At 62.1% G+C, this 13,614-nt stretch overlaps 1 protein-coding gene across 1 annotated transcript; it reads left to right on the top strand.

The window, feature by feature from the left end:
• Positions 1-1,409: 1,409 nt before the first annotated feature.
• Positions 1,410-12,445, top strand: TRAF7 (TNF receptor associated factor 7). Its single transcript, XM_065892545.1, has 20 exons — positions 1,410-1,529; positions 1,784-1,841; positions 3,370-3,461; positions 6,205-6,321; positions 6,813-6,905; positions 7,073-7,106; positions 7,792-7,975; positions 8,074-8,208; positions 8,871-9,088; positions 9,171-9,244; positions 9,471-9,519; positions 9,606-9,733; positions 9,930-10,012; positions 10,752-10,791; positions 10,893-11,009; positions 11,095-11,217; positions 11,367-11,486; positions 11,575-11,706; positions 11,787-11,906; positions 12,077-12,445. The coding sequence occupies exons 1-20, from the start codon at positions 1,449-1,451 to the stop codon at positions 12,089-12,091; spliced, it is 2,013 nt and encodes a 670-aa protein (XP_065748617.1). The 5' UTR covers positions 1,410-1,448; the 3' UTR covers positions 12,092-12,445.
• The last annotated feature ends 1,169 nt before the right edge of the window (positions 12,446-13,614 follow it).

Here is a 13,614-nt window from a genome sequence, read left to right as displayed (position 1 = left end):
GGACGTCACTAGATGGTCCAGGTCAGGAGGACCTGGTGTGGAAGGTGCCAGAACCAGCTGGACTGTACAGTTGCTCTCTGCTGGACTCACAGTAGGGGGCAGAGAGCATCTCCCGCCTTCTCCCACAGTGTGGGGGGCTTAGCAGCCCTTCCCCCCTGGAGCCTCACAGTCCTACAGGACTCCAGACCACAGAGTGGGCCCCTGCCTGCCACGTGGCCCCAGGAGCAAGATGAGCCTGACCTCCTAGAGCAGTTCCTGATGCTGGTCTGATGGCTGGGCCGGGCACCAGGCAATGAGCCCACAGTCCCGGGGATGCTGCTGGGGGTCTCCTGAGGTGGAGAGCTCAAGTGGGCCTGTTGACAGCAGTCCTGAGCGTCTGGCCTTCCTCCCCGTGGGGAGCTTGGCTTCAAGCCGGCGGTCTCGTGGCTCTCAACACAGCCGACTGCTGCAGGGGGAGACTGTGCTCCTGGCTAGACTGTTGAGGGTCCTGACATGGGGAAGACCACTCCCAGGGGGTGCCTGCTGATAGGGCCACCACAGGGTGGGCGCTGTCTCAGGAATGGAGCAGCTCTCCCTGGGGTCCCATCCTAGTGTGAGCTGCTGACTGGGTCTCCTTTTCTTTTTAATCTCTTCCTACTCTGTGGGTACACCTGGGCCTGGCCAGTTCTCTCAGGGCCCATCTAGCTCCTCTCTTCTTGGATGGGAGTCACCAGAGACCTGGGATGATTCCCACTGTGCCTTCTCCCTGCCACCCCAGCCCTTGAGACTGGGTCACACTGGGGCACCATTTGTTCCTGGAGTGGGTGACCTGTACAAGGTCAAGAGTCGGAGTTCTTCGCTCCTCCCCCACCCGAAGGGGCTTTCTGCATGTGATGAGGCTGGTGAGGGGCTGGGCTCCAAGTACGTCACCCACAGGTTCTCTGCGGGCACAGCCAGCATCCCCGACATCCTGCAGACCAGGTGGCTTCGGCCTGACCACACCTGCCCTGGCAGGAAACAGGCCTGTGGCTTTGTCCTGCTGTGTATACCCAGCCTTGGCCCCAGGGACATTCAGACCTCGGACCCAGAGGAGCAGACAGAGCAGGGGTGAGGGGCTCTCCAGCTCTGGGGTGGAGCTGGTGGGCTTTTCCAAAGGGCTAAGCCTTAAAGCAAGGTAGAACGGAGTGTCAGCTGCCTGCTTGAACCCAGGGTCTCCTCCTTTTCTCTGGCCTGTGCACACCTGGGACGGGAGGGAGGGGAAGGGACTTTGCCCGCATGGACCTGCCCTTGTTGGGATTGGTGGTGGAGAGAGACTGAAGCGTGCCTTGTGGTGGACTGGCCAGAGGGGGCCTGCCTGTGTGGAGCGGCCCCACCAACCGACAGGGGCTTGGCCACCATCTCCAAAGCCCTTCATTTGTGTTCCACCCATAGGGGATGCTGCCCGAGGACCTTAGATGCCTCTCTAGAGCATGAGCTCGGGCAAGAGTGCCCGCTACAACCGCTTCTCCGGGGGGCCTAGCAACCTTCCTACCCCAGACGCCGCCACCGGGGTAAGGGGGACACCCTCAGGGAATGGTCTGCCTCTGTGCACACCCCACATACCCAGGGCCCCAGAAGAGCTACCAGAGCAGTCCTCTCCCTACCTGGAGGTCCCTCGGGTGGGCCATGCCGTGTGTGTGGTTGGCATGTCTGAGTATATGCACGCATGTGGACTCGTTAGTGGGAAAGCATGTCCGCTCATGTCCACGTGTGTGTCCACATCCTCACTGGGGTCAAGGCCAAGTCTCATCTGTTCTCTCTCCAGACCAGAATGGAAACAACCTTCGGGCCCGCCTTTTCAGCTGTCACCACCATCACAAAAGGTGAGCCTGTGAGCCCAGGCCAACCTGGGCTGGGCAGGAGTCCCCCATCCTGCTCCCTCCTGTTCCACTGCCACATCCTCCTCCCACACCCCCACATCCTCCTGCACCTGCGTCCCGGGGCCTCGCCTGCCACCTCTCTGGGGTGGGCCGCCCGACTTCTCCAGCACCACTTTGCACACCTGTCCTTTATCAAGCGACCCCTGACTCGTCCCACCCAGGCTTCTAGCAGGCCCTGAAAGGTCAGGACTGGGGACCAGGCTGGGCATGGGGAGATGATAAGAAGTACTCGTGGGGTCCTTTCCCGAGTCTGGTCCCATGGTTGAGCCCTCAGCACTGTGTGTTCTGGGAGGTGGTGAGGAACTAGACCACGAGGGCACAACCTCCTTCCCGAAGACATGAGGGCATGGGGCCCCTCCTGTCAGGACCGGTGCTTCTGGGGAGCAGTGTGCTTTTGCCTTTTCAGGACTGCCCCTCGTAGGAGAACACCAGCTGCTAATTAGTTTTTTAATTGCTTTTCCACGGTATCTTCTGGATACACTTTTCGGTGGGGTCACCAGGCTGCCATGGACATCTGCTCACACAGGCTCCTTTTTACCGCTGGGTGACCCCCTCGGGGGCTGTGAAAGAGCCCTCCTTTTTTCTTAGATGTTCTTTTCTGAGGAAAAAGCAAATATACATGCCCCTTAATCGCATCACCCGAGTAATTGTTCTTTAATTTCTTATCCAGCTTTAGAAACCATGTAGCACCCTGTCGTGGCAGTCAAAAGCTCCCGGGCAGAGAGTAACGGGGGCCTGTCTCGCCCGTGGCCAACCAGCGACTCCCCCAGTGTCAGGGATGGTCAGAGCCAGTGACCAGGCACGAACAGTTGCCTCGCCCAGCCCCTCTCATTACAGACAGAGAAACTGAGGCCCAGTCACAGGGCAGCCATGTGAAGCCTGGATCATGAACCAGGCCTTTGGGGCTGGTTGTTGTGACATCTGGCCCTGGCTGGGGCCTGAGACCAGTGTTGGCCACTGTAGGCCTCTGGCTGCTGCCTTCAGGGCCTGTGAGGCTGGCTCCTATTCCCGCGTGGACCCCTGACCAGTGCCTTCTCTGGGCAGCTGGGGTGACGTGCAGGAGGAGGAGGGCCATGCCTTCAGCAGCCTTCCTGTAGGAGTCCAAGAGGGCCTGTGGCTGGTTCCTGATTCTGGCCGCACCAGGGGAAGAGGTGGGCGGAGAGGGGACCTAGACCACCAGGCTGCCATCCTGGCCCCACCATGTACCAGCTGAGGGGCCTCGGACCTCTCTGCCTGTGGGTGGCAGGGCTGGGGCTGGGAGCTTCTGGACTCAGCTCTGGGACTGTCCAGGGCAGGCTGAGCCCTGCAGGTGAGCTGCAGGCACTGGTTAGACCTGGGGAGGCAACCACAACCCCCAGCCCAGCCTCCGCCCCTGCCTGGCCCATCTGCGAAGGAGCCCACTGCCTGCCACGGTGGTCAGGCCTCCCCACACGGCCCTGCTCGCGGCATCTCAGCCCTGTTTTCTTCGCAGCTGATGGGACCAGCACATACAAACAGCACCGCAGGACGCCCTCTTCCTCCAGCTCCCTCGCCTACTCCCCACGGGACGAGGAGGACAGCATGGTAGGTCTGCACCTCGCTCCCCCCTCCCCACCCCTCCAGAGCCTGCCTCCCACCATGCCCTCCCTCCAGGCGCCCAGGGCCCAGGAGGAGCTGAAGGTGGAGCCTCAGCCGCGAGCTCAGGTCTGAGGGTGAAGCGAGCTGGTGTCAGAGGCCCAGCATGTGCGACACCCTGAGGCCTGAGCACCCATGGCTGGGTTTCCAGAGAGAGGCGCTGGTGAAGGTGGCTGAGCCAGAGGGTGTGGCGCCTGCAGGCTGAGAGGAGGCAAGTTTGGCTCCATCTTGTGGGGGTGGGAGCCACAGAAGGTTCATTCGGGAGGGTAACTAGATCAGATCCCCTTTTTTAAAATATTTATTTATTTATTTTGGCTGCGTTGGGTCTTCATTGCTGCACATGGGCTTTAGTTGCAGCAAGTGGGGGCTACTCTTCCTTGCAGTGCGCAGGCTTCTCATTGCGGTGGCTTCTCTTGTTGCGGAGCACGGGCTCTAGGGCGTGCAGGCTTCAGTAGTTGTGGCTCACAGGCTCTAGAATACAGGCTCAGTAGTTGTGGTGCACAGGCTTAGTCGCTCCACGGCATGTGGGATCTTCCTGGACCAGGGCTCGAACCTGCGTCCCCTGCATTGGCAGGCAGATTCTTAACCACTGCACCACCAGGGAAAAAACCTCATTTTTAAAGCTTCATCTGTTGCTGAGCAGAGGATGAATGGGTGGGTTGCCGGGTAGAGGCAGAGGCCCCGAGTTTGGGGTTCCTGACAAGGGAGACGGGGTTCAGCAGGTGGGGAAAGATGGATAGGCCCAAGCTGGGGTCAGTGAGGAAGGGCTTTGGGTCAGAGTTGGAGCTGGCTGTCGGTACCCAGGCCGTGTGGCCAGGGTCACAGTGGCCATTCCCTGTTTGTCGGTCCTCGCCCGGCTCTGGGACTGCTGCGGGAAGCGAAGGCTGGCCTGGCTGGTGGGGGTGGGATGCGAGCAACCTCCCACTGCCACTCACCTCTCCTGTGCCTGCTTTCTGCTTTCCCTCAGAGCCCCCAACAGACCCCGGCCAGTGCTCCAGCCCTTCTAGCCTCCCAGCACCGAAGGCTTCTCCTCATGCTGGGCAGCCAGGCCTTTGTTTCCTATTTAATAGGGAGAAAAAAAGTATTTTTAATTATTCAAATAAACACGTTTGTGTGCCCAGCACTGTACTAGGCCCTCCCTAAACACGAGCTCCCCCTTCCCTTGGGCTCTGCCTGCCTCCGTCTCCGGGACCTGTGACCTGCCCATGGAGTGAGGCTGGGAATAGAAGGCTCGCCTGCCCAGCTGGGCCTTGAAGGAAGTGAATTCCCCATGCCTGTGGTTTCTGGAATCCTTGGGTTTTGGTGGCTCTAAGGAGGTAGGCGTGTGCTGTGAGGGCCCTGAGCTGCAGCCACCTGGGCACCATCTCTGTTGGATGTTCGGCCCCCACAGGCTGCCCCCTCTGCTTGCCCTGGGGAGCCGGGCCTTCCCCCAGGCCCTGTACTTTAGGGCCAGCTACCCTGCCCCCAGCCCAGGCCTGGCAGCCACAGCCCCTTCACTCAGGAGGAGTGGGAGCCCAGCAAGGGGCAGGCGGGCAGTGCGGCAGGGGACTAGGGGGGCAGGGGAGAACAGAGCCAGGCCGGGCCCCGTATGCTTAGCCCAGCTCCTGTCTGGACCTGCTCTCACCCTCTGGTTTCCATCGCTGCCCTGGGGATAATTTGACTCACTTCTTCTGATTTCCCCTCTTGTTCCTCATGTGGCATTTCCATACAAACATGCCACTTGAGATGCTGTGACGGGAGGTGGGTGCTGCCCTGGTGAGGGAGGTCCCTGTCTGCGGGCATGCTGGGGACACTGATCTCTGCTGCACCCGCTCAGGGAAGCCGGCCCCTGGAACTGCTCGGCCAGCCTCCCTCTGCCCGCTGTGGGTCCCACACCCCGGGCTGGAGGGGAGGGGATCATTCCAACAGTCCCCACACCCACAGAGGCTCAGACAGAGGCAGCCAAGTCCCAGAGTGGCTGGGACCTAGAGGGGGCAGGTGGGCTGGGCGTGGAGGCAGGAGGTTTATGGCTCATGAATGAAGTTTCGGGGCAGGAGGGGAAGAGCGTGGGGAGCGATTGCTCTTGGAGTATCTCTTCTGGAGGGTTCCAGGCCCAGAGGGGAGGAAGGGACAGTACCCCTTGCCCTGGCACTCCCCCAGACCCGTGTTTCTGGTGGCTCAGACAGAGACGAGCACCCGTGGCACCCCCCTCCTGCTCTCAGAAGCTTGGTTGGGGTTTGGTGGGGGTGTCCCCGCCTCCCCTCAGGGAGCCTCACTGGCCTGGGCTAGTGTCCCCAACCAGGACGGCCAGGCGGGTGGCTGAGCCCAGTGGGCACCTGGAGCCCTGCAGCTTCCCGCGGCCAGCCTTCCACCCCCTTCCCTCCAGCAGTCTGGGGGCCGTGGCCACCCCCGCCCCGGGATTGGCTGGTGGAGGTGTCCCCTCTGTGGCCTACATTCCCTCACGGGAAGCAGGAAGCAGGCCGAGCGTGTCCTCGTAGAATTGAATAGCAGGAAGTCTCTCCATTTACACAAAGAAAGTTGGCAGATGTGAGCAGGCGTCCCAACCACAGGGCCGGGACTGCCAGGCAGGCGGGGCCTGGGCGTCACACCGGCTCCCCACGCACAGCCGGGCTGTGGGCTAAGTGGGCGCCCACTGGGACGGGGGTCCGAGCCTGGCCCTCCTGCCAGCTGATGGCCTCCTGTCTGCCCGCAGCCCCCCATCAGCACCCCACGCCGCTCTGACTCGGCCATCTCCGTCCGCTCCCTGCACTCGGAGTCCAGCATGTCCCTGCGCTCCACATTCTCACTGCCCGAGGAGGAGGAGGAGCCGGTAGGTGTGGCCGGGCAGGCTCGGTGCAGACTCCAAGGGACCCTCCCCGTCCTGGGGCGGTGGGGGCACCTTCCCCTCAGGCCCTGATCAGGGCCCCTGATCCGCACGGGTCCACGTCAGGGACTCGGGGGGCTGGGCTGGGTCCCCCAGGCACGTTCTTCTCACTCCCCACCCCAGGGGCTGCCCAGGCATCAGCTTTGGGAATGAAAGGCGGGTTCCACGTGGGGCCCTTTCTAGTCTCTGTCCCAGGGAGAGGGTAGGTGTCACAGGGTGAGGGCATGGCTGGAGGGGTTCTTCCTGCTCAGGTCTGCTGGAGCTCAGGCCCAGCTGTAGGCTTCAGTGGACTCCTCCTCTCAGGACACATCCTGGCAGAGGTGCTTCCACCCCAATAGGGCAGCCCAGGCCCGCAGAGGAAGGGGCTGGGGCCCTGGGTGCCCACACTCATGTCAGCAGTCCCAGGCCCCACCCTCACCCAGCCCTGCCTGTTCTAGGAGCCGCTGGTGTTTGCCGAGCAGCCCTCGGTGAAGCTCTGCTGCCAGCTCTGCTGCAGTGTGTTCAAGGACCCTGTGATCACCACGTGTGGGGTGAGGCTGCCCCTCCCTGACCTGTGCACCACCGTGAGGCCCCTTTCATGGGCAGCCTTGGCCTTGCTCACAGGCCTGGTCTGGCCGCCCAGCAGGTGCCCTTTGCAGTGGGCACGGGGTGAGGGCAGCTCTGCGGCCACACCCCAATCTGCCCATTGTCTCCACAGCACACCTTCTGTCGAAGATGCGCCTTGAAGTCAGGTAGGGCCCTCTCAGCCTAGGCTCGGCCACCTTTATTCCCCAGCGGTGGGAGGTCCCTCTGGGGACGTCCGGCCTGGGCCCAGCACTGATGGAGACCCTGGCTGCACAGCCGCTTCTCCCTAGTCCTCCTGCGGCAGTGGTTCCTGGGTGACTGCTCAGGCCAGGCTCGGGCCAGGCTCAAGACCTTGACGAGCACGGCAGCTCAGAGCCTGAGCACGGCAGCTCAGAGCCCGCCCCACGGCGGGTGTGGGTGGGCCTTCTGGGCACAGTGCCCACTCTCTCGGACGCTGCCCCTGCTGTCAAGGCTGCCAGCCTCACCGTCTCAGGCCTTAGCAGCTGGCCCAGGACTGGCCCTCTCCGTGCTCTGTCCTCAGCTCTCTTGGCCCTGCCCCAGACTCTCGGGTCAACTGAGAGGCCTCTGCCACCACCGGCTCACCCAGTGGTCATTCTTGGTGGCCCAGCCATGCACCCTTTCCTGTTACGGGCACCCCAGAGGGGAAGGTAGATGGGTGGATTAGGCCCCTGACAGAGGCTCAGCCCACCCAGCTGGGGGAGCGTGTTCCAGGCCTGCCGCCCACCAGGGAATGGTCTCCCCCAGAGCAGCCTGGCCACAGTGCCCAGGGCAGGGCTGCCAGGGGAGATGGTGGCTGGGTGGGCTGTGGGGTCAGCATGCCCTCCCCCCCAGAGAAGTGTCCCGTGGACAATGCCAAGCTGACGGTGGTGGTGAACAACATCGCAGTGGCTGAGCAGATTGGCGAGCTCTTCATCCACTGCAGGCACGGTTGTCGGGCAGTCGGGGGCGGGAAGCCCACTGTCTTTGAGGTGGACCCCCGAGGGTGTCCCTTCACCATCAAGCTCAGCGCCCGGAAGTAAGTGCCCCCCTCCGTCCCCAGTCCCCACCCCCCAGGGGTACTGAGAACCAGTGCCCCTGGGGACTCAGCACCCCCCCACGTCCCACCTCCCCCAGGGACCACGAGGGCAGCTGTGACTACAGGCCTGTGCGGTGCCCCAACAACCCCAGCTGCCCGCCCCTTCTCAAGATGAACTTGGAGGCACATCTCAAGGAGTGCGAGCACATCAAGTGTCCCCACTCCAAGTACGGGTGAGTGGGCGGGGGTGGGCGCACGGGGCTGCCCCGGGGTGGGGGTGGGCAGACCTGAGGGGGCGAGTGGGCCTGGGCTGGCATTCACGGTCCCTCCTTCAGCAAACCTTGGTTGAGATCCACCTATCTGCCAGGCTCTGGGGAGACGACCTTAGCGGGAACCACACCATCGTCTATGTAATTACAAACTGAGGTACAGGTGCTGAGGAGACCTGCGCACCATGGGAACACGGGGGACGGAGCGGTCAGGGAGCTGCGGGTGGTTGGGGAAGGCACAAGCTGAGAATGAATGCATGCATGGGCACGAGCCGGGCAAAGACCTGGGTGAGGGCTTCCGGCAGCTGGCGGAGTTGAGAGCAGAGGGGAGGTGGGGGTGGGGGAAGAGGCAGCAGCTGGCTCTTTAGGGCAGAAGCTGGTGAGGTGGTGGAGGAGCCCTTGAAGAGCTCTGAGCAGGAGTGAAGTGACTGGATTGCTGGGTAGAAGCAGGGTGGGTAGGTGGGTTGGTGGGCATGCAGGTATGCAGAGGATGGTGGCCCATTGGGGCTGCAGTGGGCACAGAAGTGGGATTTGAGAGAGATTCTTGGGGTTGGGGAGGCAAAGGGAAGGGCCTAACTGGGCGGGCAGTTGAACAGGTGGGCAGGGCAGCTGTCCTGTCCCTCCAGGTGCACGTTCATTGGAAACCAGGACACGTATGAGACGCACTTGGAAACCTGCCGCTTCGAGGGCCTGAAGGAGTTCCTTCAGCAGACGGATGACCGCTTCCATGAGATGCATGTGGCACTGGCTCAGAAGGACCAGGAGATCGCCTTCCTGCGCTCCATGTTGGGCAAGCTCTCAGAGAAGATCGACCAGCTGGAGAAGAGCCTGGAGCTCAAGTTCGGTGAGAGCCTGGCCCAGAGGTGGCAGGGGTGCAGCCCCTCCTCCTGGTCCCTGACACCCTTCTTCTGGTCCCTGCTACACAGATGTCCTGGATGAAAACCAGAGCAAGCTCAGCGAGGACCTCATGGAGTTCCGGAGGGACGCGTCCATGTTGAATGTGAGCGGGCAGGGGCCTGATGCAGGGAGGTGGGGTGGGGTGGGGGACACAGGACCATCTCTCAGCTTGGGTCCCAGCAGGAGGCTTGTTCCCACTTATGATTAGGTGTCTGTGCTGGGAGGGCTGTTGCTGCATCTGCCCTGCCCTGGCAGAGCTCAGGCCTGGGGCCATGGAGGGCTGTGGAGCCCCGCCCACCCCACCCTCTGCTCTACTCTTGGCCTCGCAGGACGAGCTGTCCCACATCAATGCACGGCTGAACATGGGCATCCTAGGATGTGAGTATGGGCCCACTGCCGCTCCCGCCGCCATCCCCGAAGCCCCCTCCAGTTCCCCCATCACCAGTTCCCCCATCTCTCTGCAGCCTACGACCCACAGCAGATCTTCAAGTGCAAAGGAACTTTTGTGGGTCACCAGGGCCCTGTCTGGTGTCTCTGCGTCTACTCAATGGGGGACCTGCTCTTCAGCGGCTCCTCTGACAAGACCATCAAGGTGGGTAGGGTCCTGCCTAGGGGCTTGGCAGCCTGGTGGGGCAGGGGTGGGCATTGCACACCAGCCTCTGCCGGCTCCAGGCCTGCTCATGGATGGGGCTTTCTCCCCTTCCCCCATGCTCACCTCATTCCTGCCATGGTGCCCCCTGCCACTGGGCTGACCCTGCTGGGACCTGCCCTGATCCTGGTCTCTGCAGGTGTGGGACACGTGTACCACCTACAAGTGCCAGAAGACGCTGGAGGGCCATGATGGCATTGTGCTGGCACTCTGCATCCAGGGGTGAGTGCAGGCACACGTGTGTCCACAGACCACAGGGCCCATGTGGAGCCAGGGATGGGAGGTCCTGTGGACTGTGAGCTTGAGTCCATGGCTGCACGTGTCCTAGAGTGGCTCTTGTCTGCTCCTCCTGGGAGACGCCCTCGACCCTGAGCAGGGCTGAATCATGGGTGGCAGCATGTAGGCCTTCCACCTCTGAAGCCGTACATTCACAGAGCAGAGCCTTGGCCCTGGAGAGACTCAGGCAGCCAGAGGACAGAGGTGGGACCAGAGAGTGGAGGCAGGGCCTCAGCTACTGCTGGCCGACAGCCAGAGCCCGGGGCGCAGCACCACAGAGGAGCCTGCCTGGCCACCCCCTCACCCCTAGGGTGCCCCTTCTAGACCTTCCCTCCTGTCTTGTGTCATGAGGCTTCTGGTTGTGGGCGTGAGTGTGTGAGTGTGTGTGTATGAGAGAGAGAGATGCTGGCTCACAGGAAGCAACAGCTTGACTGCCAACAACACTAACAGGGGTAATTACCTCCCAGCTCAGCTGTCAGATGCTTGCCAGGCAGGCACGGGGCTGGGCCTCCACTTCCAAGGTCCCCTCGCTAAGGCAGGAAAACCAAGGCTGGGCTCAGCAGTGATCCTGGCAATGGCCCAGGCTGCTGGTTCCCAGTGGCCAGTGCTTCCCCAGCCTGGCCAGGGCATTGTCAGCGAGGGTACTGGCTTCTCGCACCCTGACACCTTGGCTTTGCTTCCCCAGGTGCAAGCTCTACAGCGGCTCAGCCGACTGCACCATCATCGTGAGTGGGGCCGGCGGGCGGGCCGGGACCCCCAGGCTCGCTGTGCCATTGGGGCCTGGGCTCGGCCAGGGCCTAAGGCTTCCGGTCCTCCCTCCCACCAGGTTTGGGACATCCAGAACCTGCAGAAGGTGAACACGATCCGGGCCCACGACAACCCGGTGTGCACGCTGGTCTCCTCACACAACATGCTCTTCAGCGGCTCCCTGAAGGCCATCAAGGTCAGGCAAGGTGGTGTACGTGTGTGCAGGGCGGCAGGGTGCCAGTGCCTGCCCCCCAGGCCTGCGCTCACGGCCACTCCCACAGGTGTGGGACATTGTGGGCACCGAGCTGAAGCTGAAGAAGGAGCTCACCGGCCTCAACCACTGGGTGCGGGCCCTGGTGGCTGCCCAGAGCTACCTGTACAGCGGCTCCTACCAGACAATCAAGGTGCGCCCTCCCTGTGCTGGCTCCATCTGCCCTGCCCCCGCGCTGCCAGCGTGGGGAGACCCTCACATGCACCCTGGGTGGTGGGCTGCTGAGAGGCCCAGGGGATGAGGCGCCTGGCCTGGGACCAAGTGACCCACACTTGCCCATAGATCTGGGACATCCGGACCCTCGACTGCATCCACGTCCTGCAGACATCTGGCGGCAGCGTCTACTCTATTGCCGTGACGAATCACCACATTGTCTGTGGCACCTACGAGAACCTCATCCATGTAAGAGTGGATGCCAAAGGGCAGGGTCTGACTCTGGGCCCCTGCCTTCCCCGTCTGTGTCTCTGACCTGCCTGTGCCACCCCCTCAGGTGTGGGACATTGAGTCTAAGGAGCAAGTGCGGACCCTGACAGGACACGTTGGCACTGTGTATGCCCTGGCGGTCATCTCGACACCAGACCAGACCAAAGTCTTCAGCGCATCCTACGACCGGTCTCTCAGGGTGCGAGCTGGCCTACCGACAGTGGGAGGCTCAGGGTGGGTGCCAGGCCTGGGCGGTCCTCATGTCCCATGTGCCCCCAGGTCTGGAGTATGGACAACATGATCTGCACGCAGACTCTGCTGCGTCACCAGGGCAGTGTGACTGCACTGGCAGTGTCCCGGGGCCGGCTCTTCTCAGGAGCCGTGGACAGCACCGTGAAGGTCAGTGCCTTGGCCCAGGCCATCCAAAGGGGCTGCATGGGGGGAGCGGGGGCAGGGGAGTTGGGATCTAGCGGCCCTGGGCAGGGGGCAGTGAAGGCAGGTATGGACGGCAGCTGGCTCTGGGGCTGGATGGCCAAAGGGGCACCTGAAACAGAGCCTTTCCCCTGCAGGTGTGGACTTGCTAACAGAATCCAGGCCAGGTCTTGGCTTCCTCTGGGCCTGACCTAGGCCTGTCCAAGTCCGGCGAGCCACATGACTGATCTTGGGGTCTCTGCCTGCCCCATGGGAACAGGCAGGCAGACTCAGCCAGGCAGACAATGCCCTCCCTGCCCTGCGCCCAGTGAGCCTCTCTCTGCTTGGCCTTGTCATCGTCACTGCCAGGACAGTGCCCAGACCATCTGGGTGCCAGGTACGACGCTCACCAGGCCCACCCTCCATCCCCACTCCAGATGGACTGTGGGCCTTTTTACTCACCTTTTCTACTGTTTTTAGACTGTATATAAATTTGATTACTTCCTGACTGAAATAAAAGCTGCACAGACTGTGGCTTTGAGTGGGGATGGTCCTCAGGAGGAGGAAGAGGCCACCTGAGGACACTGGGGAGCACAGGCACCAGCAACCAGTGTGAGAGAAGCTGGGGTAGGAAGCTGGGCAGGGACCACAGGAGGCTCCTGTTGATATCCCCAGGATGTACACTCTTGGTGCCTTCTTCTCCCTGTCGGGAACAGGCTAGCCCCCCACTTGCCCCAATGTACATACCCCAAAAAAGTGAGCCAGGCAGCTCCATATTCTGCTGTTTATTGACAGCTGACAGTAGCTCCCTGCCCGGACCCCCCCTCCCCACCTGCTGGCCCTAGCCTGGGCCACCCACTGAGGAGAGACCAGGTAGCTGGCCAGGCCCACCCACCCGGGGACGTGCCGGCACATGACCACTGGAAGGGGCCCCACACACCCAGGCACCACCTTGGCAGACCCCCTCAGCCCACCTGAATCACAATCGCTGGTTTTCGGCGCTTTTTAATTCTCTTTTTTGTTAAGAAATGTCAGAGTTGTGCCCAACACGTGGATCAGCAGACACGATAGAGGAGGCCAGTCAGTAGTTTTTGGAGTGGGGAGATGGAGGAAGAAGGCGAGAACGACCACACAACACGGCCTCAGACCATGAGCAGAGCGTCTGTGGGAACTGGAGCGGGGGTGGGCTGGCTGCGTGGGGCCAGCTCAGGGCCCCAAGGAGGGAGGGTTGGACACACCCTCACACGCACCACACGCAGCCTGGCATGCATGCCCTGCACCCACTGCTGTCACCCAACTGACGCGCCCACGTTCACCACGCTGTGCACACAGCTCCCCTGAAGCCCAGATGCACCCTAACACCAGCACCCATGGGAGAGGCAGAGCCCTCCCCACTGTCTCCACGGCGTGGATGACACAGCCCAGCGGCGAGCAAGGCACATCCTTCAAGTTCTTCAGATGCAGAGAAGTTAGGAGAGAGAGCAGAGGGAGGGCCCTGGCGGAGCACAGACCCCTCCCCCAGACCCCAGCCTCCTGTTTGTGCTACTGGGCCCGGGGGTCTGGCCACTCCTGGACAGAGGGAGGGAAGGATACACAGACAGATGGCCGGGGCCTCTAACAGCTTTTGTCTTGAGCTGGACTCCAGCGTCCTTGCAGTTGGTAAATGGTTTTCTATAGAATCAATAATATTTCTTCT

The sequence above is a fragment of the Phocoena phocoena genome, chromosome 15 (genome assembly GCF_963924675.1).
Source record: "Phocoena phocoena chromosome 15, mPhoPho1.1, whole genome shotgun sequence".
Classification (NCBI taxonomy): Eukaryota; Metazoa; Chordata; class Mammalia; order Artiodactyla; family Phocoenidae; genus Phocoena; species Phocoena phocoena.
Note: the sequence above shows the minus strand (reverse complement) of the source record. Positions and strands in the feature narration are given on the sequence as shown.